The 23,460-nt window shown below is 50.2% G+C and overlaps 1 protein-coding gene across 8 annotated transcripts in view; it reads right to left on the bottom strand.

Annotated features, from left to right (window-relative positions):
• The window catches only part of ZFYVE27 (zinc finger FYVE-type containing 27), a 31,097-nt gene extending 8,970 nt beyond the window's left edge, over positions 1 to 22,127 (bottom strand). Inside the window, exons 1-12 of one of the 8 annotated variants that reach the window (XM_005657447.3) lie at positions 21,910 to 22,126; positions 20,117 to 20,314; positions 15,550 to 15,620; positions 13,870 to 14,056; positions 9,891 to 9,986; positions 8,817 to 8,929; positions 7,932 to 8,071; positions 7,136 to 7,207; positions 5,718 to 5,738; positions 5,424 to 5,568; positions 823 to 869; positions 416 to 497 (exon numbers count right to left, since the gene is read on the bottom strand). In XM_005657447.3, coding sequence (XP_005657504.1) covers positions 416 to 497; positions 823 to 869; positions 5,424 to 5,568; positions 5,718 to 5,738; positions 7,136 to 7,207; positions 7,932 to 8,071; positions 8,817 to 8,929; positions 9,891 to 9,986; positions 13,870 to 14,056; positions 15,550 to 15,620; positions 20,117 to 20,313 — 1,171 coding nt within the window. In that variant the 5' untranslated portion in view covers position 20,314; positions 21,910 to 22,126. Of the gene's footprint in view, positions 1 to 415; positions 498 to 822; positions 870 to 4,381; positions 4,747 to 5,423; positions 5,569 to 5,717; positions 5,739 to 7,135; positions 7,208 to 7,931; positions 8,072 to 8,816; positions 8,930 to 9,890; positions 9,987 to 13,869; positions 14,057 to 15,549; positions 15,621 to 20,116; positions 20,315 to 21,788 lie in introns of those variants that run through there. The other 7 variants (XM_005657448.3, XM_021074421.1, XM_021074422.1 and 4 more) reach the window with 7 other exon arrangements.

The raw sequence follows: 23,460 nt of genomic DNA, 5'->3' as shown, positions 1-23,460 counted from the left end.
TTTAGGACTGCTTTCCTTCCTTTGGCTTTTTTTTGTTTGTTTACAATGAGTATGTATAGCCTTTATAGAAGGAAAAAAAATTACTTTTCATTCTGTTAAATGCATCACCAAGGTAACGAGAAAAAGAATGAACTGCAGGATGGTAGCTTCTCCCGGGGAAGGCAGGAGTGGCGCTGCTCTATTTTCTAACTTTAGAGAAGCAGTCATGGGTATTCATCACCACGCTTCATAATCTGATACGTCATGTATACTCTTGTCCATGCATCAAATAGTCCCGTTTTCCCTTGTTAAAGGGAGACGGAGGAGAGCCCAGGTTCCCTTGACCTCTCACTGACCCCCGCGCTTTCCCCACATGCAGCAGCCCCTCAGGGGAGGCAGGAGACTCCCGCTGCCCCCCATCCCCTGCACCACTCACCTGTGGCCCCCATGGAGGACCTGGGCACCTTGAAGGAGCAGCACCGAGAGCAGAAGCTGTTTCCACAGTTACTGCAGTTCCGCTGTAGACAAGAGCCAAGGTCAGTCTCGAACCCCCAGCCCCAGCACCTGGCGCTCCTTTCCACTGGCTGACCCCACCCAGGGGAAGTGGGACAACGGTAGGACTGGGGGTGCCCAGGCGAGGCAGGACTGAGACCAGACGGGACATCCCACTGAAAGGCTGGTGAAGGCAGGGGCACAGGGGCGGGGGCACCTGTGACCAAACTTTGAGCAAACCTCAGACCAGGCCCGAGGTGGCCCAAGGGGTCAGACCCCATCGATGACAACGCACCACTCCCCTCCCTCTCATCCCAAGTCCCCAGCAAGCACACCTCCAGGGAGACTTACCCGCTTCTTCAGCACCGAGAAGGTGGCCGAGCAGCCTGTACAGCTCCCTAAGAAACAGAGGCAGCAGCTCAGCTATGACCCAGCCCAGGCCTCTCAACTCTTACCTGCTCCTGGCTCGTCTAAATAGGGCCACTCGGGGCACCAGCCCAGCCCCAACTGCTCAGCCAGGAGCAGCGAGCCAAGTCCAAATCGAGGGACAGAAAGAGGAATTCAAACTAAGAAGGAAGACCCAATGGCCGCTGAGAATCGATGTCCCGGCCTATACACAGCTGTCACCCTGGCTCCCGCCTGGGGCTTAGAGGCCCCACCTGTAGATCCAGCCAAAACTGAAGAGCATCCAGCAGAACCGACCCCCTAGAAATCACACCACGCTGGCGGGCACCTGACAACAAGCACCTCTCAAGAGAAGGCGGCTCCAATGATCTCAGATGAAAGCCGCCCAACACGACCCCTCCCAAAGGGCCTCCTTACAAACACTCTGCCCACAGCTAAAGAAAGAAATGCCTCTGAAAACACCAGACTCCTTATTTCTGTCCTCTGAAGATCCCAGGACAGAAGCTCGGAACCAGGCACCTTCCAAGAAGGTGTGCAGGGCCAGAGGCACAGGCACAGGGAGTAGCGGGCAGGATGGGGAGAGACAGAGCCAGGAGAGAGAGATTCTGCCTAAGCTACCAGACACGACGAGACCCCAAGGTTCCAGACAAGGCAGGCAGAGGCGTCGACAGCAGCTTAGAAAACAGCTGACGGGGGGAGGCAAGGGGCGGGTGTAAGAAGAGGCGAAAGATGGGGAAGTGGGAACGGAGCATTCTTTCAGAGGCTACATCAAGGCAAGGGGGCCTAAGAGAAGCTGTGCTCACCACCCGCCCGTGCTTCCAGGAAAGTTAAACCAAAGACGGTAGGCTGCAACAAGGACTCAGTCCAATGAAGGCAGTGCAGGTGGGTAAGAGAAAAAAAATCAAAACCATGGAGGAAGCGAAGAAAGGCCACTGGGCCTTAACGACTACATCAAGCTCCAGAAGCGAAGCAAAAGCAAAAGCTGAGGAGAACAAGGAAAGTTCCACGGGCTGCCCCCAGGAACACTGACTATGATTCAATGCAGAAATCTCCATGCAGGCGGGGGCACGGAGCCAGGGAAGAAAAGGCAGGGGTCCACACTAGGCAGAAGGATGTTCACAAAAGGGGCTCAGAGAGCCCAACCGAGGGCTGGGGGCCCAGAAGGGAGCCGAACTGGGTCCTGTAAAAACCTGACGGGGGACAAGACAACTGAAGGAGATTTCTAGAACTTCGGGCCCAAAGGCCTCCTATGATCCAACCACAGCAACTATCAGCTTCAGGGCAAACTGCCGGGTCTCCTGGACCACCTGTCTGGCCAGGTAGAGGGCACCAGGCATTACCTTCACACAAAGGCCCAAAGCGATATTAGCCACACGCGGTTCCTCCCTCTGTCGGAACAGCCAGAATCCCCTGCAGCTCTTGGTAAAGGACATGCTCTACATTCAAGGTAAGGGGACCCTACGAGTTCCCGCTGTGATGTGGCAGGTTAGGGATCCAGCATTGCTGCAGCTGTGGCATAGGTCGCAGCTGTGGCTCACATTCGACCCCTGGCCCAGGAACTTCCATGTGCCACGGGTGCGGCCATAAAAACAATAAAAGGAAAGGGGACCCTGCTAGAGCAAGGAGAAACTTGAGGCCAAGGGGCTTATGGTAGATGTTGATGCTGTCAGTCAGCTGACACCCAGGCAGAGAGACGGAGAGAGAAGAGCAGAGGGTGCACCACCAACTGGTGGCACCAACCTAGGAAAGCGGCTGCTCGAGGACTCTGTCACTCACACTAAGAATGTAGTGGGCCAGGCAGCCCACCTCTGCCTCGCCTCATCAAGGGGCATGGGACAGGGGAAAGGAGGGCCAAGTCCCCCAAGGCCACCACATGGTCTCGTGAAACAGACCCTTCCGACCCCTACCAAGTCCACCTGCCAGGGCAAGAATCAGCTGAGGTCCTCGGTTTCAGGGGAGGATGCCACGGGGGCAGAGACAGCAGGGAGGAGCCCAAGAGCACAGGGACCTGCCAGGGCAAGGGTCACGGAGCCTCTGGGACGAGGGGGCCCTTTCCACCAGCCCCCTCCCACTCAGAGGCCACAGAGACGCCCGTGAGCAGCCTGCCCTGATTCCTCCCGTGCGCCCCCTTCACCCACTGGCAATGGGAATGGAATGAGCCCCAAAGCAGCTCACTCACCTCGGCCTGTGGGAGGCAGACCCAAGGGCAGAGCTGCCGCATCTGCCCTCACAGCCCAGAGCCTGAGAACACCTCAAGGAAGGGACGGCAAGCAGTCCTGAAAAACGGAGGGCTGAGGGGGGCTTAGGAAAAGAAGCATTTTCTGCCTTTGCCATCCTCACCTGACATGCCTCCCCCCCGTCCTGGTAGGGACTACCTGAACCTAAGGCCAAATACAGACACAGGCGGAAAACTAGGGCACGTCAGACACTAAGGGCAAAGGGAGATGATGAGCTGGAAAGAACAGAGCAGTCAGATCACATGACCTGGATTTGAGTCACAGCTTCGCCACGTGAGCAGATCACTCTTTTCAACTCCAGGTTACTCACCCATAAAATGGGAACATCTGAGGGGCTTTATTAAAATGCATGGGTATAAAAGTATCATTTGCCAGAACAAGAGTATTAACTATTGCGTAATGTCACCTGGGACCTCCGGAACCCGGCGGCTGCTGAGGACTAAGTGAGACAGAGGAGGCGAAAGCGCCCTGAACACGGAGCGCTCGGCAGAAGTCAGCCATCATCAGAAATAAAAGAAAGGGATCTTTCTGGAGGCACTCAGAGCAGAAAGAACCAGGATGTCTAATGCTCAGGAAACAACTGCCCTAGCTGCTGCAGGGCAGGAAAGCAGGCCCTGAGTGTCTGGGGCAGAATGCCTCAAAATAAACCCCAGGGGCTTCTCCCGGGGCACAGCCCCCACAATGCACTCTGACCAGACCTCACAGTGCTGCCAGCCCACCCTCCCACCCGTCAGCTGACCCCAGGCCGCAACAAGGTTCAGATTCAGTTCCAGGGTGACTCCCGAGGGCCCAGCTCTCCAGGCTTCAGTTTTAACTTTATCTGGCTCAGCTCCTGCTCTCCTGGTCGGAGCCAAGTCTCCAAGCCAAACTAAGGTCAAGTCTGCCCTTCGCCAAAGCTGCCTTCCTGGACCTATCACACACCTAGTAAAATAAAGACTGGCCAATCTACCAACTCGGCTGGGGAGAAGGGATGTCGGGGCTCGATCGCGCGCAGGGGCACTGTTTGCTTCAACTTGCTACCAGTCAGACTGGGAAGATCCAGACAGGCTCCAAGGCACCTGCAGGATGGACCAGGGCCTCTCACATTAACAGTGCCCCTCATGGGAGTTCCCATCGTAGCTCAGTGGTTAATGAACCCGACTAGCAACCATGAGGATGCAGGCTCGATCCCTCTCCTCACTCAGTGGATTAAAGATCCAATGTTGCCATGAGCTGTGGTGTAGGTCACAGAAGCGCTGCTGTGGCTGTGGCGTAGGCGGGCAGCTATAGCTCCAATTTGACCCTTAGCCTGGGACCCCCCACATGCCATGGGTATGGCCCTAAAAAGACAAACAACAAAAACAACAACAAAAAACAGTGCCCCTCAGGAAACACTTACTACAAACCAGCCAGCACTTAATGAGTCTTATCTCTTTTGAGACCTATAACCACCCTGTGAGGTAAGAACCTATATTATCTCCCTTTTACAGAGGGGAAACTGAGACCGGGCCCCCCCACCTCCCCCACCTCCCCCGCAATGAAATAATCTGCTCAAGGATATTCAACAGTGCTGGGATTTGCACCAGGAGCTCAGACTCCACACTCAGCTCCCAACGCCTGCTGCAGCGCTTCCAGAAGTGAATTCCTCATCTTCCTGCGGGATTCATAAGGACAGAGGCACAGGAAGGAACCCACACTCCCTCCCTCACGGTCCCGCTGTTCATCTGCTACCTTCCCAGGGTGCTGTGGACACAGCTTTACTCCTTGCTTTTTTTTGGGGTGGGGGCTATTTAAGGGCTGAACCCACGGCATGTGGAGGTTCCCAGGCTAGGGGTCCAACTGGAGCTACAGCTACCAGCCTGCACCACAGCCACATCTGCAACCTACACCACAGCTCATGGCAATGCCATATCCCCAATCCACAAGCAAGGCTAGAGATCAAACCTGTGTCGTCATGGATGCTAGTCAGATTCGTTAACCACTGAGCCATGGATAGGAACTCTCAAACAATTTTTATCTTTTTTTTTTTCTCTTTTTAGGGCCATGCCCACAGCATATGGAAGTTCCCAGGCGGGAGTTCAATCGGAGCTGCAGCTGCTTATGCCAAAACCACAGACAGCAATGCAGGATCTGAGCCCAATCTGTGACCTACACCACAGCTCACGGCAACACCATATTCCCAACCCACCGAGCGAGGCCAGGGATCGAGCCCACATCTTCATGGATCCTAGTCAGGTTCGTTAACCACTGAGCCATAAAGGGAACTCCACTCCTTGCTTTTGTCATAACCCAGCATCTTGGGCCTGGTGGCCGGGGCACCCCAGCCCGTACCGAAGTTGTTAGTCGGGTACCGCTTGCGGAGCCGCTCCGTGAGCCTCGACACCTTGTTGCGCAGAACCTCATTCTTGCTCAGGAACCCGTTGTCCTGTAGAGCCAACTCGTCCTCTGCCGGGCACGGGGTCCCCTCGTCATCCTCCTGCAGGAACAGCTCTTTCCAGTCCTGCCCGCTCCGCGGCAGGGCTCCGGGACCTGCGTGCACGGCAGATCCCACGAGGCGCGGCAACTGCCAGCTCGGCCACTCTCCCCCGCCCAGCCCCTGCCCACCTCAGCAAAGATCCTACTTACCAGCACCACCAAGTGGGTCTCCTGCCTCCCAAGGTGCGGGGGAGAAGGAGAGAAAACAGAGAGAGATAGCAAGAGAAGGAAGCTGCTGGGAGGAGACCTCCCTCCCCCCACCAAGCAAAAGGAAGCACAGAAGCGCTACTCTGAGTTCGTCGGGGCATGTCCCTAAGGGTGACATTAACAGAGGCCTCCATAAAAGGGTCCCAACATCAAATAAGCTTGGGAGAAGCTGTGTACGACTGTTTGTCAAACTGGGTGAATGAATTTGGTGGGTCTTTATCTCAGAACAGAATGGAACAGGAAAGAAGAGATCCTGCACAATGCATTTTTTGGGAAACTTTTGTTTCAACTAAGTTTCACGTATTTCACAGCCAGAAACGTGAACTCGGTCAGGATGTGAAATGTGGGTCATGAACAAAAATGCCTGAGAGCCCATGCCACACATCGCCTCTCCCACCACCACCAAGACTCAGAGTCCACAGTCGTCGGTTCGCGTCTTGGAGAAACCTTAGCAATTCGAAGTATAAATGCCCACATGGAAGAGGCTAATACATCAGGGAAGTGGGCCGGGTGTAAGTCGTAGGCCTGGCGAAAACTCCCAAGACCTCCACTTCTTATATCCCCTATTTTACAAAAGGACATGAGGAGAGGTGATTTCCTACTATAAGAAAAGTCAAAATGCAAACATGACAATAAATGGCAGCCGCCACCAGGACTCAGTGACGGTGGATGACAGGAAGCGGTGGGACTCTGTGACTTCTATAAAGGAGACCGTCACTCCCCAGCTACACTGACTGCTACCATCTTAGGGCTCTCAGAGCTTCTGAGTTTTAGTAAAACTAAAAACCCAGGCTCTTCACTGCAACCCCTCCATTTTAAAAATATTTTAAAGTTCTGTGTGCCAAATAAAATACTTTCCGCAAACTTCCAGTGTGAACCATTGTCCTAAAATCAGGAAGACTGTTTAACTTTCTCTGACCTTGCACTTGGCCATGCAACCACCTTCTCCAGTCTCCCATCCTTACCCCTCAAAGGGACACCTTATGGCCCTCCCCCTTCAGAAGAGCAGAGACCTGGCGGTGCCCCCTCCAAATCTGCCTTCCCCGCATCAAAGTGCCAAGACCACGGTCTCCAGCCCAGGCAGTGAGGGACCCGCCTTCCCCAGCAGGGCGTTTCCCAGAGGCTTCCAGAGCCATCCCTGCCCCAGGGCACCCAGGACAGACGCCTAGGTCAGCAAGAGGACAGGTGGAGGTTCAGGAGCACCTTTCAACCAGTGAGTTCTAGCTCAGAGCAGGTTCAGCTCCTCACGTGGATGCAGGAGAATTTTAAAAACCTAGACTTGGAACGTGAGAAGCCACATAGCTCCAGGACCACCCAACTTCTGACCTGGTCAGCTGAGGGTGCCGGGGAGGGCCACCCACCTCAATCGCATCTTTAAACTCCTCGTCGGGCTCGGCCTCCTCAGCCTCCTCCACACTGCCCGGTGTGAGGTCCTGGGAGAGAGACGTGTTACAGTCAGAGAGAGCCGGCAGCCCTGCTCCCAAGGCAGGGCCATCTTCCCTAAGCCAGCATCCAAGTTTCGCAAAACAGTGGTTCATGCCTCAGAGGAAATGGCACCACTGCCAGAAAGAAGGAAATCGCAGGAAAGAGAGCAGTCTCTGTGGTGCAGCGGGTTAAGGATCTGGCATTGCCGCAGCTGTGGCACAGGTCTCAAGGGTGGCATGGGTTTGATCTCTGGCCCGGGAACTTCATAGGCCGTGGGTGCAGCCAAAAAAATAAAGAGAGAGAGAGTAAAAGCAAGGGCAGGACGACAGGAGCAAAGCCAAAAAAGGGCCTGCAGTGGCTAGAGAGCACAGTGATTGAGAGCACGGGCTCTAGAACCACGGGGCCTAGGCCTGAGTCCTTGGTCAACCACTCTGCCTCAGCCTTCTCTTCTACCAGGAGAATAATCTCCTTCTCAGAAAGAACCTACACCTCATGGGCTCGATGTCTATAAAGTACTTGGAACAGCAGAGTAAGCACTCGATAAAGCACAGCGTAGCTCCTGTTATTACAATGACTACTATAAGCACCGCAGAGGAGACTGGCCTGGGAGGGAGCAGGAACTACAGGAGGCCAGCCCAGAAGCTATGCAGTGTGAACAAGCTGCTAACAGGAAGGCCAAGGCCAGGATCCTGCCCGCCACCGCAGGCTCTGCCCTGGGCTGGGGGCACTCACCTCCGTGGGCGTGGGCGCAGGTGTGCAGTCCGGCAGCGTGCCCTTCCCCCCAGCATCTGGCGGTGAGGGGCTCTCGAAGGCACTCTCTTCCTGCTTGGGGTTCATGCGTCGCTGCAGAGATGCCCGATATTCGGACACCACTGCCCACGGCAAGAAGAACGAGTGGGAGGCAGAAACAGGATGGCATGAGTGGTGCTCTGGGGGTACCCACTGCTGCTGCAGCTGACTGGCCTCCCCCTCCCCTCCAGCACCCCACTCTCTGCTAAAGGAAACAGTCGCCCTCCTTACTCTGAACAAGTCACCTGACCTAAGCCTCATAAGTAAGATAGATATACCAACACCGACCCCATGAGATTGTTAAAGAGAGATTAAATGTAGTAAGTGCTTGATAAATCATGGCTTCTAAAATTAATTTCCAACCCCAGGGAGGAAAACAAGTACAGCAATCACCCAAACATATGTTCAGGCCCAGGCTTCTATGACTCAGAGCCTCTCCAGACCGCCTCACTGCTTCAGAGCCCAGGCGGCAGACGGTGCTCTGGGATCTCACAGAGAGGAGGCAGCAGCCGCGGGGGGCTGAGTCCTAGGAGACAGGTGGCAACACTGGGGAAACATTCCTCCCTCATCTCCCAGAAGCCACCATGTCATGTAAGCAGTGGTCATCTGCCTGGGGAAGAGAAAGGAACCCCTAGCAGCAGCCCACCCTGTATCCCACCTAACATCTGAGGGCCAGGGCACCACTGATCAAGGGATGACCCTAGTGTGGTGCTGCCCCCTTGTGGAAGGTGCAGCAAACAGCTGATCAGCTGCTGCAGAAACAACAGGGAGCCTAACCAGCCCTCAAAGAAGGCCTGGGCCCCATGTGTCAGGCTCTCCAGGGCTTACCTCGGAAGAACTCCACATTCCCCAGGAAGAGCGTGCTGTTTAACAGGGCAAGGACCCAGCACAGCGGCAGCAGATATAGCATGCAAACCGTGCCCAGAAGAGCCCCATAGAACCTGGATGGACAGAGAGGAACCACAGGATGAGAAATCCGAAAGATCTGAAGGAAATTGGTTTAGGGCACACCCAGTAGGGATCTGGTGAGAAACAGCTCTGGGAACAGCTAATGAGCTGAGAAGATCTGCTAATCAAACACGTGGAAAATAAAGTGAGGAGGAAGGATTAACCACCACCAACAGGTCACAACTGACATGGGGGAGGCCAGAGGTAGCCAAGGCTGGGGTCACCTAAACTGGTTCAACACACATCACTCCTCAGGCTCTAGACTCTCGAGTCTAGAATAACACAGACTTGGATCTGAATCCCGCTCTGCTAGTTCTCGCTGTGTGACCTTATACAAGTCCCCTGGCTCCAAGTTACTTCCTTCACGTGCAAAATGAGGATGAAAACAGTGCCTTTCTCACAGGATTACTACCAAGAGGAAGACAGGATCACAGGAGGTGCTGACCGCAGTGCCTGGCACTAGGGCAAGACTTCTCACCAACACCATGAGCTACAGAGCATATGCATATGACAAACTCTAGGAGGCAATCCAAACACAGGATCAGCTACTGTATCAGGCTGAGAGATCACTTGGTGAATTATTTTTCCATCACTAAAATATTGTGGGATCTGGTGTTGGCATGAGCTGGGGTGTAGGTCACAGACTTGGCTCAGATCTGATGTTGCTGTGGCTGTGGTATAGGCCGGTGGCTGTAGCTCCAATTCAACCCCTAGCCTGGGAACCTCCACATGCTGTGAGTGTGGCCCTAAAAAGCAAAAAAAAAAAAAAAAATTGATCACACCAAAAAGGGGTCTACACAAAGCAGTGTGTTCAAGCCCACAAGCCTACGTGTGGGTCTGCACACAAGAGCCCAGGCTCTGCTCCCCTGAGCTAGGGTGACAGGGGCCCTCCCAAGGCAGCTGGCTAGCCTGGGGTCCCCAGGGCAGTGATGGTGGGAGTGGAAGGGCACTCACTGCGAAGACACGGTGGGGTTCTCCCAATGCAGCACGCGGTAGGCGGCTTCGCAGGTGCAGCACAGGCGGCTCAGGAAGGCCTCCAGTTGGATCAGGCTGTAGACGCAAAACAGCAGGTTGTGCAAGCTGTACACCCTACCTCACCTGCTCCTGCGGCATGACAGAGCTCCAGGGCAGCAGAGCCCAGGACTCCACAGGCGCAGATGGTCAGGGACAGCCAGTCTCTTCAAATCTACTAGAGGGTCAAAGAGCTCAAGAAAACTTCATATATTTCAGCCCCCTTTTTGGAATCCTTGCTCAGGTTCCTGCTTTAGTCTTTCCCTAGCTGTTGATGTCGGGCTGGTTACTTAACTTTTCCAAGGATGCAGTTTTTCTCTATAAGATGAGGAGCACAGTACCCACCTCACAGACACACCGGAGCTGTGAGGACAAACAGCAGGATGCCGATCAAGGTGTCTCCACCTGAGGTGTAAGGGAGCTTTCACTTGGGGAGTTTTTTTTTTTAATGGATGCCCCCAAAAGCAATGAGCACATGTCTGTACAGTGACACCCAGACCTTGGTTCAGGAGGGCTCCTTAGGAAAATGGCTAATTCTAGAGCAGAGCAGGGAACATGTAAGATGACTTTCTGATGTACCATAAAATAAGGAAGCCCTCGAAAATGACGAGAAAAGAAAATGATGAGGACATAGCTAAAGAACACAGGCGACAGTTCGAAACAGCTCCATCGCCAAATCTAGGACAATACGAGATCAAAATTAATGACAGTAATAGATTATAACCCACTGAATAAAGTAGAGAGTCTTGAGTTCATATTGATAATAAGAAGGAAAAGTTCTTATAGAATACCAGGTAATAATAACAATTAGAAAACCACCTTTGGAGTTCCTGTCGTGGCTCAGTGGTTAACGAATCTGACTAGGAACCATGGGGTTGTGGGTTCAATCCCTGGCCTGTCAGTGGGTTAAGGATCCGGCGTTGCCATGAGCTATGGTGTAAGTCGAAGATGCGGCTCAGATCCCGCATTACTGTGGCTCTGGCGAAGCTGGCTACCGCTCCGATTAGACCCCTAGCCTGGGAACTTCCATATGCCGCAGGTGCAGCCCTAGAAAAGACAAAAAAAAAAAGAAAAAGAAAACCACCTTTGGAGTTCCCACTATGGCACAGCAGAAACAAATCTGACTAGTAAGCATGAGGATGCGGGTTCCATCCCTGGCCTCCCTCAGTGGGTTAAGGATCTGGTGTTGCCGTGAGCTGTGGTGTAGGTCGCAGACGCAGCTCGGATGCCGAGTTGCTGTGGCTGTGGAGTAGGCCAGTGGCTGCAACTCCAACTCAACCTCTAGCCCAGGAATCTCCATGTGCCACAGGTGCGGCCCTAAAAAGCACACAAAAAAAAAAGAAAAAGAAAAAAGAAAAAAAGAAAGAAAAAGAAAATGATCTTTGCCAAGATCATAGTAATAAATTAATGAAGGCAAGACCTATCAATGTATTTCAATGTAGTGGGTGAACGTTTGACGAAGAACGAGATATGTACAAAGTCTCAGAGTATCCGCCCTTAGATTACTAACCCTAAGGGTAAAATGAATGGCTATTTTACACTGGAGACACCTTCACAAAGATGATCAAAGTTAGTATCATGTACCTTTTGTCACATTCCTGCCAAAAATGCAAACCTGAATCTGATCATGAGGAACCAAATTACCACAAATGGAGGGAAATTCTACAAAATAATAAACTTGTTCTATTTTAAAATGTCAAGGTCTAGCCAAGACATGGAAGCAACCTAAATGTCCATCAACAGAGGACTGGATAAAGAAGATGTGGTACAGGAGTTCCCGTCATGGCGCAGTGGTTAACGAATCCGACTAGGAACCATGAGGTTGCGGGTTCGATCCCTGCCCCTTGCTCAGCGGGTTAACGATCCGGCATTGCCGTGAGCTGTGGTGTAGGTCACAGATGCGGCTCGGATCCCGAGCTGCTGTGGCTCTGGCGTAGGCCTGTGGCTACAGCTCCAATTAGACCCCTAGCCTGGGAACCTCCATATGCCGCGCGAGCGGCCCAAGAAATGGCAAAAAAAGACAAAAAAAAAAAAAAGAAGAAGAAGATGTGGTACAGATACACAGTGGAATATTACTCAGCCATAAAAAGGAATGAAATAATGGCATTTGTAGCAACATTGGTGAACACAGAAATTATCATGCTAAGTGAAGTTAGTCAGCCAGTGAGTGGCAAACATCCTATGCTATCACTTATATCTGGAATCAAAAAAAAAGGATACAGTGAACTTCTTTGCAGAACAGATACTGACTCAGAGACTTAAAAAAACATATGATTACCAAAGGAGACAAGTTGGAGGGGAAGGGGGAAGGGCTGGGAGTATGGGATGGAAATGCTGTGAAAAACTGGGTTATGATGATCGATGTACAACTATAAATATAATAAGATTTATTGAGTTTAAGAAAAACAACAACTGTTGGGGGAAAAAAATGTCAAGGTCATGAGCAACAAAGACGGAAGAACTACTCCAGGTCACAGGAGACTAAAGAGACATAAAAACTGGGAGTTCCCGTCGTGGCGCAGTGGTTAACGAATCCGACTAGGAACCATGAGTTTGTGGGTTCAATCCCTGCCCTTGCTCAGTGGGTTAACGATCCGGCGTTGCCGTGAGCTGTGGTGTAGGTCGCAGATGTGGCTCAGATCCTGCGTTGCTGTGGCTCTGGCGTAAGCTGGCAGCTACAGCTCCGATTCAACCCCTAGCCTGGGAATCTCCATATGCCTCGGGAGCGGCCCAAGAAATGGCAAAAAAGACCAAAAAAAAAAAAAAAGAGAGAGAGAGACATAAAAACTAAATGCAATGTGAGTCTGGACTGGATCCTAGATCAGGAGAAATTTATTTAAAAGACCTTATTAATACAACTAGCAAAATGTGATCATGAACAGTTATTAGAGAATAGTACCCATGTTAATGTTATCAATGTCAATTTTCTAATGTTGATTACAGGACTGAGGACAGATAAGAAAATGTCCTTGTTCTCACAAAATACACACTGAAGTATTTGGGGTAAATAGGCAAGATGTTTGTAACTTACTTTCAAACGGTTCAGGAAGAAAAAAATAATGTTTTAGTGTAGAGAGAAAGATAAAAGCCAATGTGGCAAAATGTTAATAACTGCTCTATCTGGGGAAAGGGCAAATGGGAGTTCTTTGTAATATTCTTGGAACTCTTCTGTAAGTTTAAAATTATTTCAAAGTAAAAAGGTTTTTTGAAAAACTGCAGATACCCAGGCCCCACTCCAGATAAACTGACTCAGAATTTCAGAGGTGGGGCCCAGCGCTCCACCTCTGGAGGTGGAGGTTTTCTGGAGCTCTGTAGATGCCTCTGCTGCCTGGGGGTTGGGGGGGGGGGTGATGAGAACCCCTGCTGTGTGTCAAGAGAGCCACTGAAATTGCTACCGTTAACATTACCCAACAGTCTTAAGGTGCTTCCTCAGAAGGACCAGCTCTGTCACATGCAGGAAGTTCCCCCACAGCGTAGTGATGATGACTAATATTTACTGAACACTTCCTGGGTATCAGACACTCATTTTAGTCTCCACAACCACCTATGAGGTATTATCCCATTTAACAGATAAGGAACCTGAGGCCCAGGAGGGCTGAGCAACTTGCCCTAAGTCACACAGCAAGTAAACGGAAGAGCTGGGATTTGAACCCAGGCAGTGGCTCATGTGTCCAAGTGCTTAGTACAGACTCCAAAATGAAATCAGCTACCTCTGGATTCCCATCCCAGCTGAGTCACTTCCAGCTGTGTAAGCCTTTTTCCTCATCCATAAAGGGAGGACAATCATAGTAGCTACTGCCTAGAACTGTTAAAAAGAGGAAAGGAAATAACATTCATGGTTTGCCCAATACAGCAAGCACTCGGTGTGGTGGCAGCTAGTACTGTCACTGTTCCTCACCTCCCTGGCCCCTTCCATACTCACAAGCTCTTCACCTCAGCCACGGCCTCGGGACGGGACAGGCGCACTCTCTGCAGGTCCTCCTGCCTCACGCTATGGTACTTCCTCCGCATCAGCTCAGACTCGGGCAGCCGTGCCCGGCAGACCTCCTGCAGGTAGCCCAGCAGGGCGGGTACTGAAATCATCAGGGCGCCCACTGAGTACCATGCACCTAGAGGAGCAAGAGCACTGCAGATAAGCAGGGAGCAAGGGCCAGGAGCCTCCATTCACATGCTCACCTCCCCGCCTCCTCCAGGGCTCTGCCCGAAAAGACCTTCCCCAATCACTCGGTGTGAAACAGTAACTCCACGCTCACTCTCCAGCCCTAAAACCCAGCTTCAGATTTCCTCACAGAATGTATCACCACGTGGCAGATTACAGGTATGGTCACTGGCTCCTCCATGAATACAGACTCCTGAGGGCTGGGACTTTGCCCATCTGGTCACTGCTGTAGCTCCAGACCATTTTAAAAAATATTAAATACCCTACACTAGCACATAACATACAGCAGGTGACTCGAGTCTGGAATCTGGACACTAGGAGTTCCTGACGACTGACTTTCTGACCTCTGGGCCACAGGGGAGATTGGGAGCCTTCCTCTGGAGCTAAGGATAACACAGACCACTGTGGATTGAGAAATGGTGAGGCTGAAAGAAAATCCAAAGAAGGCACTTCTTCCATGTTCCATGGTACCCCCCAAACAAGCTAACAGAGAACTGCAGAGTAAATGGTTGTTAAACACCTGCCATCTGAACTGATTTATTTTGGAAATACATTCAGAAAAATCTAAGAGCCTGGGAAGGATACCTGAGTTTCAACCAGGCAAAGAAGAGTCCCACTAAGACACAGAAGATGAGGTCCTATGTGAACTGGGTTTCTTTTCAACCCACTGAAACCACAGGAAGCAATGGAGACACGTGAGAAATGCAAGAATAAAGGACCCAGCTCCTCAGAACATTCTGTCCCAGGTCTTTTATTTTCCCTTGAGTGGCTGGGCTTTTCCTGCAGCCATCTGCCAGTTCCAACCGAAAGGTCTGGATCACAGCATATCTTGTCATGAAAGGTCCCCAGGAGCTACTCCAGCTACCCACCTGTCCACCCACCAACCTCAAAGGCTTCATGCCACAGACCTCTCACCACTGGTGAATGCCCAGCAGCCCCCGCCGGGTTCACCTGCTGAGCCACTGAAAATCAATAGACGTGGCAAAAATTCCTGATCAGCTCACCTTTCTGGTACCTTCACCCCATGTCTTGTCCCCAAATGATCCCAGAAACCAAAATGGGAAAAGGTTAATGCATTAGCATTCAGTCCAGAAGGAAACAACAATAATAGTTATAATGTACTGGCTGCATACTCTGTGTTGGGAACCGTTAAGTATTATACATAGATCATTTCCTTCCTCACAACTATCCTCTGTTATTACTCCCCCTTTAGAGATGAGGAAAATTAGGCCTTAAATAGGTTAAAGAACTTGTTCAAGGTCCCACCCAGCCCAGCCAGGATTCCAACCCAGAGCGGATCTCTCAGGAGGCTGTGTTTTGACATCAAGCAAACATGGAGGTAGGCCAACTCCAGGGGTAGACAATGACTCCTTCAGCCGCCTCTCAGAATTCCTCCCCACATTCATGCACAAAAAGCCCCTGGCTCCTGGAAGCAGTTCTTACCCTCGTTCAAGGTGAGGAACAAGATGTTGAGGCCCAGGCAGGTCAACAAGGAACACAATGGCATCTGCCACCTACAACACAGACAGTACTGGTCACTGAAGGCAACCACCCCTCCAGCCTGAAGGGGAGACGGTGCACAGGAGGGTCAGCAAACCAGGAGCAAGGGGAGGGCCTGGAGCTCAGAAGGTCAGGGAGAAATGACAAGTGGGCCTTGCACTTGGACAGGCAACCTGGAGAGGAACTCAGGTCACATCTTAGGCCCCAGGGTGAGAAAAGGCAAACTCTCTGAACAAGAAGACCAGCACAACTTTCTCCCAGGAGGAAGAACAATTTATAACCTCATCTGTTAATGTTATAACCCAGTTGATACTGTCTAACCTGTGTTTTATAAGGTTCTATTCTCTTTAAGAAGTGCTGATGACATTCTTCATTAAAATGTTCCTTTATTCTTTTTTAGGCAAGATAATATTGATATGGAGTTCCTGCTGTGGCACAGTGGTTAAAGGATCTGGCACTGCTGCAGCTGTGGCTCGTATTCAATCCCTGGCCCGGGAATTTCCATATGCTGTGGGTGCTGCCATAAAATAAAAAAAATTTTAAAAAAGAATTGATATGTAATATATCCTTTTTTAAAACTTCCTAAGAACATGTATACTCTGTGCAAGATTCATCTAATATGGAAATTGAGAGGACAAAATGTGAAGGAGTTCTTTGACCCAGTTTGTGACTTTCTCATCTTAATTCTGTAATTTTGAGAGTTTGTAGTGGGTTTTTTTAGCCATGCCTGCAGCACGTGGAAGTTCCCAGGCCAGAGATCAAACCTGCGCCACAGCAGTGACAACACCAGATCCTTAGCTTGCTAAGTCACCAGAGAACTCATGGCGAGTTTGTTTTAAACATACATTAATTCCACAAGAGAAAAATAATAAAAGATTTCATTTTAGGGAGTTTTCGTCGTGGCTCAGCAGAAAAAAATCTGACTAGTGTCCATGAGGATGCATGCAGGTTTAATCCCTGGCCTTGTTCAGTTGGTTAAGGATCCAGCGTTGCCATGAGCTGTGGTGTAGGTCACAGACAAGGCTTGGATCTGGCATTGCTGTGGCTGTGACGTAGGCCAGTAGCTACAGCATGGATTTGACCCCTAGCCTGGGAACCTCAAATTGCCGTGGGTGCAGTCCTAAAAAGACCACAAAAAAAAAAAAAAAAAGATTTTGTTTTAGAATGTTAGTAAAGACAAAACTAGGGTCAGCATCCTTACAGCAAATATGCTGGAACAAACTGGAACAGACAGAAATAAACACAGATCCAGCTCCTATCACCATCAAATGGCAAAGCAGAAGCCCCCAAAGACAGAGGAAAGAAAACCAGAGACAGATTGCTGAGGACAAGCAAATACCGCTGGCTTAGTCCTTGATAAAGAATATTTAATAAGGAAAAGGGAGCACAGGTCTAATAATGAAGCCATTGACACCTATATTCTGAAAAGCAATGTCCCTGTATATTAGGTGGGCCTTCAGAAGAGAGAGTCATATAGAAAAAAATCAACAGGTAAGTTGCAATGTACTGAGAACTTCAATGCAATTCCTTCTGCTCTAATTTGGGTATTTCAGAGATACAAAATGAGGTTAACTAATTTATGGGCTGCTTTTATTTTTTTAATAAGAGTTATGAGTAAGGGAGTGAAATGACCTCTCTCTGCCTTTCTCTTAAAATGCTATACACTCCAACTATAATCACGCTAATTAGGCCTCAGAACCATCTAGTGGCTGCTACCACTGTTAAAGCAAATTAAAAGTCAGATCTAAGGCCAATCCTATCTCAGAAATAAAAACATCACACCATCCATTGAGGTTGCTTTTTTTAAAAGCATCTCCCATTCTATCTGATGTCTTTACTGGCACTCTGGTCGTGGAGGCCCACCTCCTGGAGCAGCTGATCCCAGAAGAAAGGAGTCTTTTAAAAAATCTACTGCAGCTCCAAGCTTCAGACCTCACAGAAGCTTAAGATCAGATTCCTCTTCAAAGTCAAATCCTCTTTACTAAGAAAAGAACAATCAACTGCACAAACTAATCTGACAGCCGCTTTCACAGACCACTGCTCCAACTCCAGCAGCAAGGAGACCACAAGCTCCTGAGGGCTTTTTAGACCCAGTGCTCCTCCTCCACCCAGCTTAATCAATCCCATCATATTCACAGATTTCTAATTTCATAAAATAGCAAAAAGGAAAAGGAGTCAGGCAGGATACATTTCACCTTTGTGCTTTGCTACAAAAAGGCAAAACACACATATATACATACATACATACAGCTGCATGCGCACGTGTGTACACACAGGCAATGGAAAACACCAGTTTTCCAGAGAGCACAGCCCTGTGCTCTCCGGAGCCCACACTCTCCTCTCAGGAGACCAAAGTACATTTCAGCTAGTTGTCACGGTGGGATTATAAAGCGAGCCCCACCTCACAACATCTCCCTATTTCTATGCCAATAGCTCAGTCATCTGTAAGTGCAGACCATCACTCAGGAACATTGACCAGCTCATCCTAGGGATGATGCCATAAGTTCGGGGGGTCCTGAGAGGAACAAGAAAAATTTCAGTCCTCTGTCAGTTAAAAATAAACCTCCCAGAGTTCTCATTGTGGCTCGGTGGTTAACAAATCCAACTAGTATCCATGAGGATGCAGGTTCAATCCCTGGCCTCACTCAATGGGTTAAGGATCTGGCATTGCCGTGAGCTGTGGTGTAGGTCGCAGACACGGCTCGGATTTTGCATTGCTGTGGCTGCGACACAGGCCAGCAGCTACAGCTCCAATTCAATCCCTAGCCTGGGAACCTCCATCTGCTATGGGTGTGGCCCTAAAAAGACACAAAAAAGACAAAAAATAAATAAATAAAAATAAACCTGGAGTTCCTGTCTTGGCACAGTGGTTAACGAATCTGACTAGGAACCATGAGGATGCAGGTTCGATCCCTGGCCTTGCTCAGTGGGTTAAAGATCCGGCGTTGCCATGAGCTGTGGTGTAGGCCGAAGACGCAGCTCGGATCCAGCGTTGCTGTGGCTCTGGCGTAGGCTGGCGGCTACAGCTCCGATTGGACCCCTAGCATGGAAACCTCTGTATGCCGAGGGAGCGGCCCTAGAAAAGACAAAAAAATAAAAAATAAAAAAAATAAACCTTCCAGGAGTTCCTGCTGTGGCGCAACCTGATGGCAGCATCTCTGCAGTGCCAGTTCGATCCCCGGCCTGGCACTGTGGGTTAAAGGATCTGGTGTTGCCACAGGTGCAGCATAGGTCACAGCTGTGGCTTGGATTCAACCACAGGCCTGGAGGCTTCCATATGCCATAGATGTGGCCATAAAACTTTAAAAAAAAAAAATTTAAAAAAGAATGTCTGGTCTTTAGGACAATCAAGTTTTGGAGTTCCCTGGCAGCTCAGCAGGTTAAGGATCCAGCATTGTCAATGCTATGGTTGCGGGCTTGATCCCTGGCCTGGGAGCTTCCGCATACCACAGGTGTGGCCAAGGTGGAAAAAAAAAAAAAAAGAATCAGGACAACCAGGTTTCATGTTACTCTCACTACAATGCAATATTAGGAACGTATGACCTCTGTAAAAGAAAAACACATTTTTTGTTTTCCTTGAATCTAGCCCAACCTTTAAACTTAACTTCCAGTCTGCACCAGGAAGAAGCAGCAATCAGGCAAATCTAGGCACGAAACTCTCCAGGATACTCAGCTGAGTCTCCAGCAAGTCAGTGTCATGAAAGAGACCATCTGAGATTGTGAAAGACCTAAAGGACAAAATAACCACACAGAATGTACAGTGCTGGACTGGAGCCTGATTTGGCCAAAACAATCATAAATGACCTTCTTGGGACAAGTGAGGAAATCTGAATATGAACTGGATACAGAATGATATCAAGGAAGTATTGTTAATTTTGTTAGGTATGATGTTACTTTCTTTTTTTTTTAAGTCCATATTATTTAGAGACAAACCGAAGTATTTAGGGAGCAGAATGGCATACATCTGTAATTTTAAATATTTTAACATAAGAAATAAAGTGAGCTGAAAAGAGAAAAAAGAAAATTATCAAGGATGAAAATCAAAGCAGAATGGGAACAAAAAATTTTGAGATCCATAATCCTAAAGGATTAGTGAAAATGGTACCTGCTTATTCATAGGTATTTGTATTTCCTTATCTTATGTTCAAGCTTGTTCCCTAAATCTAATATTAATTATGCTTAAGCTGGCAGGGTTGGGGGGGGGGAGCCTGCTCTAGACATGGAAGGTCCAATGATCAAGGCTAGCTAGCAGTTCTAAAGTATGAGTTTATTCAGCCACAAAGAAGAAACCATGGTGAAAGGCCAGATAGTTCCCAGCACCTGCCTCTCCTGGGCTGGGCATGAGATACAGGATGCCTGGAATAAGCCCAGAGGCCCAGTGTATCTCCCAGAGCTGCTCCTCACTAGGGTAGAATGGACAGCCCAGCTGCTGCCTAACTAGCCAGTGCAACCGCAGAGCTGGTAGGCAGAGGGCCCAGCAGGTCAGAACAACTCTAAGTAAAATCTGTACCTGAGCAAATACCGGACACCATCACCAGCATCTTTCAAGGGTTCCAAGTAGATCTCCAGCCTCTTATAGGACACGACCAAGTTGAAAAGATCAAATGCTGGGGACTTGGTAGGAGCAGGAGGAGACTCCAGCGAAGCCTCAGGATTCACGCTGGGGCTCACCTCCAGCCCATACACCTCACGCTCTGAGGTCTGCATCCTGTAAGCATAACAATTTCTGATGTTTGCATTGCACTTCCAATGGCCAACACACTTCTACTTGCATTATTTCAAGTAGTGGTGCCATGATAAACCTCTGAGGTAGGCAGGGCTACAGGTGGAAAGTCTGTTTCACAGAGGAAGACACTGACATTCAGCAAGCTGAAGTGATTTACCCAGAGAGAGCTGACCCTTGAACAACATGAGTTTCAACTGCACAGGTCCACTTAAATGTAGATTTTTTTCCAATAGGAATCACCACAGTTCTACATGATCTGCAGTTGGTTGAATCCAAGGATGTGGGATTGCAAATACAGAGGAACCGCATAGACGGAGGGCCTATCGTTAAGTTATACTCTGTTTTTTTTGTTTTGGTTGTGGCATGCAGCAGCTTTATGTGGGATCTCAGTTCCCATACCAGGGACTGAACCTGAGCCACAGAAGTGAAGGCACCAAATCCTAACCACTGGACTACCAGGAAACTCCTGTACTCTGATTTTTGACTTCACAGAGTCAGTGCTCCTAATCTCTGTTATTCAAAGGTCAACTGTACAAAATCCTGCTCTTCTGCCTCTCCATTTAATGTTCGTTTCCCCACAGAGTATAAACCATAAGACCAAGCACACATGGTTGCTGGGGGAGGTAGCCTGAGGTCTCAAGAAAAATGATGTCCTGAAATATTTTTCTCTTTATCTGGTTACTTCCTACTCATCCTTCAGGTATCAATTTAAACATCACTCCCTTGTTCTGAGAAGTTTTGCCACCACCCCTGGTTTGGACAGGGAGACCCTCCCTAAAGCATTTATCACGCCAAAGCAAAACTCCCTGCTTTCTTGCCAGTCTGCCCCTCTTAACTTTGAGCTCCACCAGGTCAAAGACCATGTCTTCCATTCACTACTGTGTCTGCATAGAACGGGCATGGAATAAATGCTCACTGAATGAGTGGATTAACTGCCCATCCTCCAGGACTCCAGAGCTTTCTCCAGCCCCACTGCATCCTCCACTTTCTGTTCCCAACTACCTCCTGAGCCACTTCTGCCCATCACCCTTCCTTGCCCCCCCCCCCATTTAGCCCAAGAGGGCAGTCATTGCCTTCCATAACACTTCATTCCCTTCGCTCCTCTGATGAGGAGAGCTACAAGAACTCTCGCCCTCTTTCCTAAATTTCAAAGTCCTACCCAAAGACTAAGCAGTAAAGGAGACAAATTCTCAGAGCACAGCAACAAAAGCCATGCGAGGGGCTGCGAAGGGAAAGAGAGCGGGGAGCGAGGCGAAGGGGGGCGGGGGGAAATGAAGGACAAGGTAACAAAGGGGCCACCAGGAACCCGAAAACTCCGCAGGTGGAGCTAGGATGAAAGGACCCAGAACAGACGTCAGGTAAGAACCCAGGAAGGGGTGAAGCACGTCTGCTTTGTCAGGGGCCTAACCACCACCTCTACAGCCCAGGAAACCTGACGGGGCCCCTAGGCCCAAACCTGGGAAGGCCACACCCAAGGTCGCTGGGCCAGCCGGTGGCGGCCCCCACCGAGTTCTGGCGCCCAACTCCGCACAGTCGGCGAACACAACAGGGTGGGGAGAGGGTGGCACCTCACCTACCCCGTCGCTGGGTTGGTGGGGGAGGGGCGGGGACGGCGAGGAGGCACTGATAGGGCGACCGGACCCTGGGCCGTTTCCTCAGGCTCGCCCCACCCCGACAAGGCGCCTCTTCCCCAGGCCGCTTTGAAGTCTCAAGACCGTGAACTTCCTCCGCCTCCCCCGCCGCCGCCGCTTCCGGGACACGCTGCTCTGCGGTGGCGTGCTCTTGACGTCATCGCGCCTGCCCCGCCTCCGGCCCCCGCTCGCGGGTTTAGCTCCGCCCACCCCAGGACAGGTGAGTGTTCGCATCCACACTGCGCCTGCGCCTGCGTGCTTGCTTTTCCTCGTACCAGGTCCTGAGCGCTTCAACTCTAGTCCCGCCCGACTGCGGGTCGCAGTCTTGCGGAGCCCTGGGAGAGCTCGCTTGGGGATCTTGCCCCGCGCAGCTCCCGCCTCGCTCTGATTCTTGCAGGGAACAGTTAGAGAGAAGCTAATCTGAGAATGTACGTCTGCGTCCTCCCCATCACCAACTTTGGCACTTAACCTCACCCCCTAGGGACCCTGAGCTTACAAAAGGCAGAAATCATATCCTGCATGCCTGACGCCTAGCAGAGAATGCCATTCCGTTCAGTGTTTCCTGAGTAGTACCGTGAGCAAGGGCCTGGGCAAGCCTTTCCCAATTCAACCTACTTCTTACTGTGTTGCCGGGTTAATCGCCCTTAAAGCATGTATCCTATACCTTTGCATTAATGATGACACTAGCGTTTATGTACATAGGGCATAACAGGCGCCAAGCACTCTACTAAGATCTCTATAGGCATTATCTTTTCTAGTGCTCCTCCAACAGCCCTGTTAGGGTTATCACCATCTCACAGATGAGGAATCTGAGATGTATCAAGGAACTTCAGTGTCACTCATCTAGTATGCAGATGGGAGCTGGGATTTTAACCTGACGTGTCTGGCTCCCCCAGCTATACCATCACCACCTTAGTCTGCATTTATCCCCTGCTCTTCCCTCTCAGGAGCTTCTTTGGCCAACCGAATCCCTCTATTGTTACTTTCACATACCCCTTTCATTCTGGTCTCTTTACATCACTTGTGCTGTGAGCTCAGGGAGGAATGCCCTTCTTCCAGATCCAACCCATTCATCTAAGCAGGAGTCCGATGTTTGCACTCCTTCCCTGATTGTCCCAGCCAAAGTAATCACTTCCCCCTCCACACAGCCAGAATGTAGGCAGACCCAAATTCCCTGCACACCACTAAGCCATATTCAGAAATTGCCCTGTTTCTTAGAGGAATGAGCCTGGCTTTGTGCCTGGGCCAAGCTTGCCTCTCCTTTCGGAAGAGGCTAGGAGAAGTCAAGAAAGGAGATTTTTTTTCCTTCGGTATCTTCACCTGAAATTCCACCATTCCACCATTTACTCTAAAGGTAAGTTTCCGTTTCTTTGCAATCCCCCCCTCCTTGGGTCTGCCTGGACCACCGATCTCAGGCTAACTGTGCCTAGTAAATTTATTGGTTCTCTCTCCTGGCAGCTATAGAATTGAGGGATATCATTCCAGAACTCCTAGACA

This window comes from Sus scrofa, chromosome 14, assembly GCF_000003025.6.
Source record: "Sus scrofa isolate TJ Tabasco breed Duroc chromosome 14, Sscrofa11.1, whole genome shotgun sequence".
In the NCBI taxonomy this organism is placed as follows: Eukaryota; Metazoa; Chordata; class Mammalia; order Artiodactyla; family Suidae; genus Sus; species Sus scrofa.
Note: the sequence above shows the minus strand (reverse complement) of the source record. Positions and strands in the feature narration are given on the sequence as shown.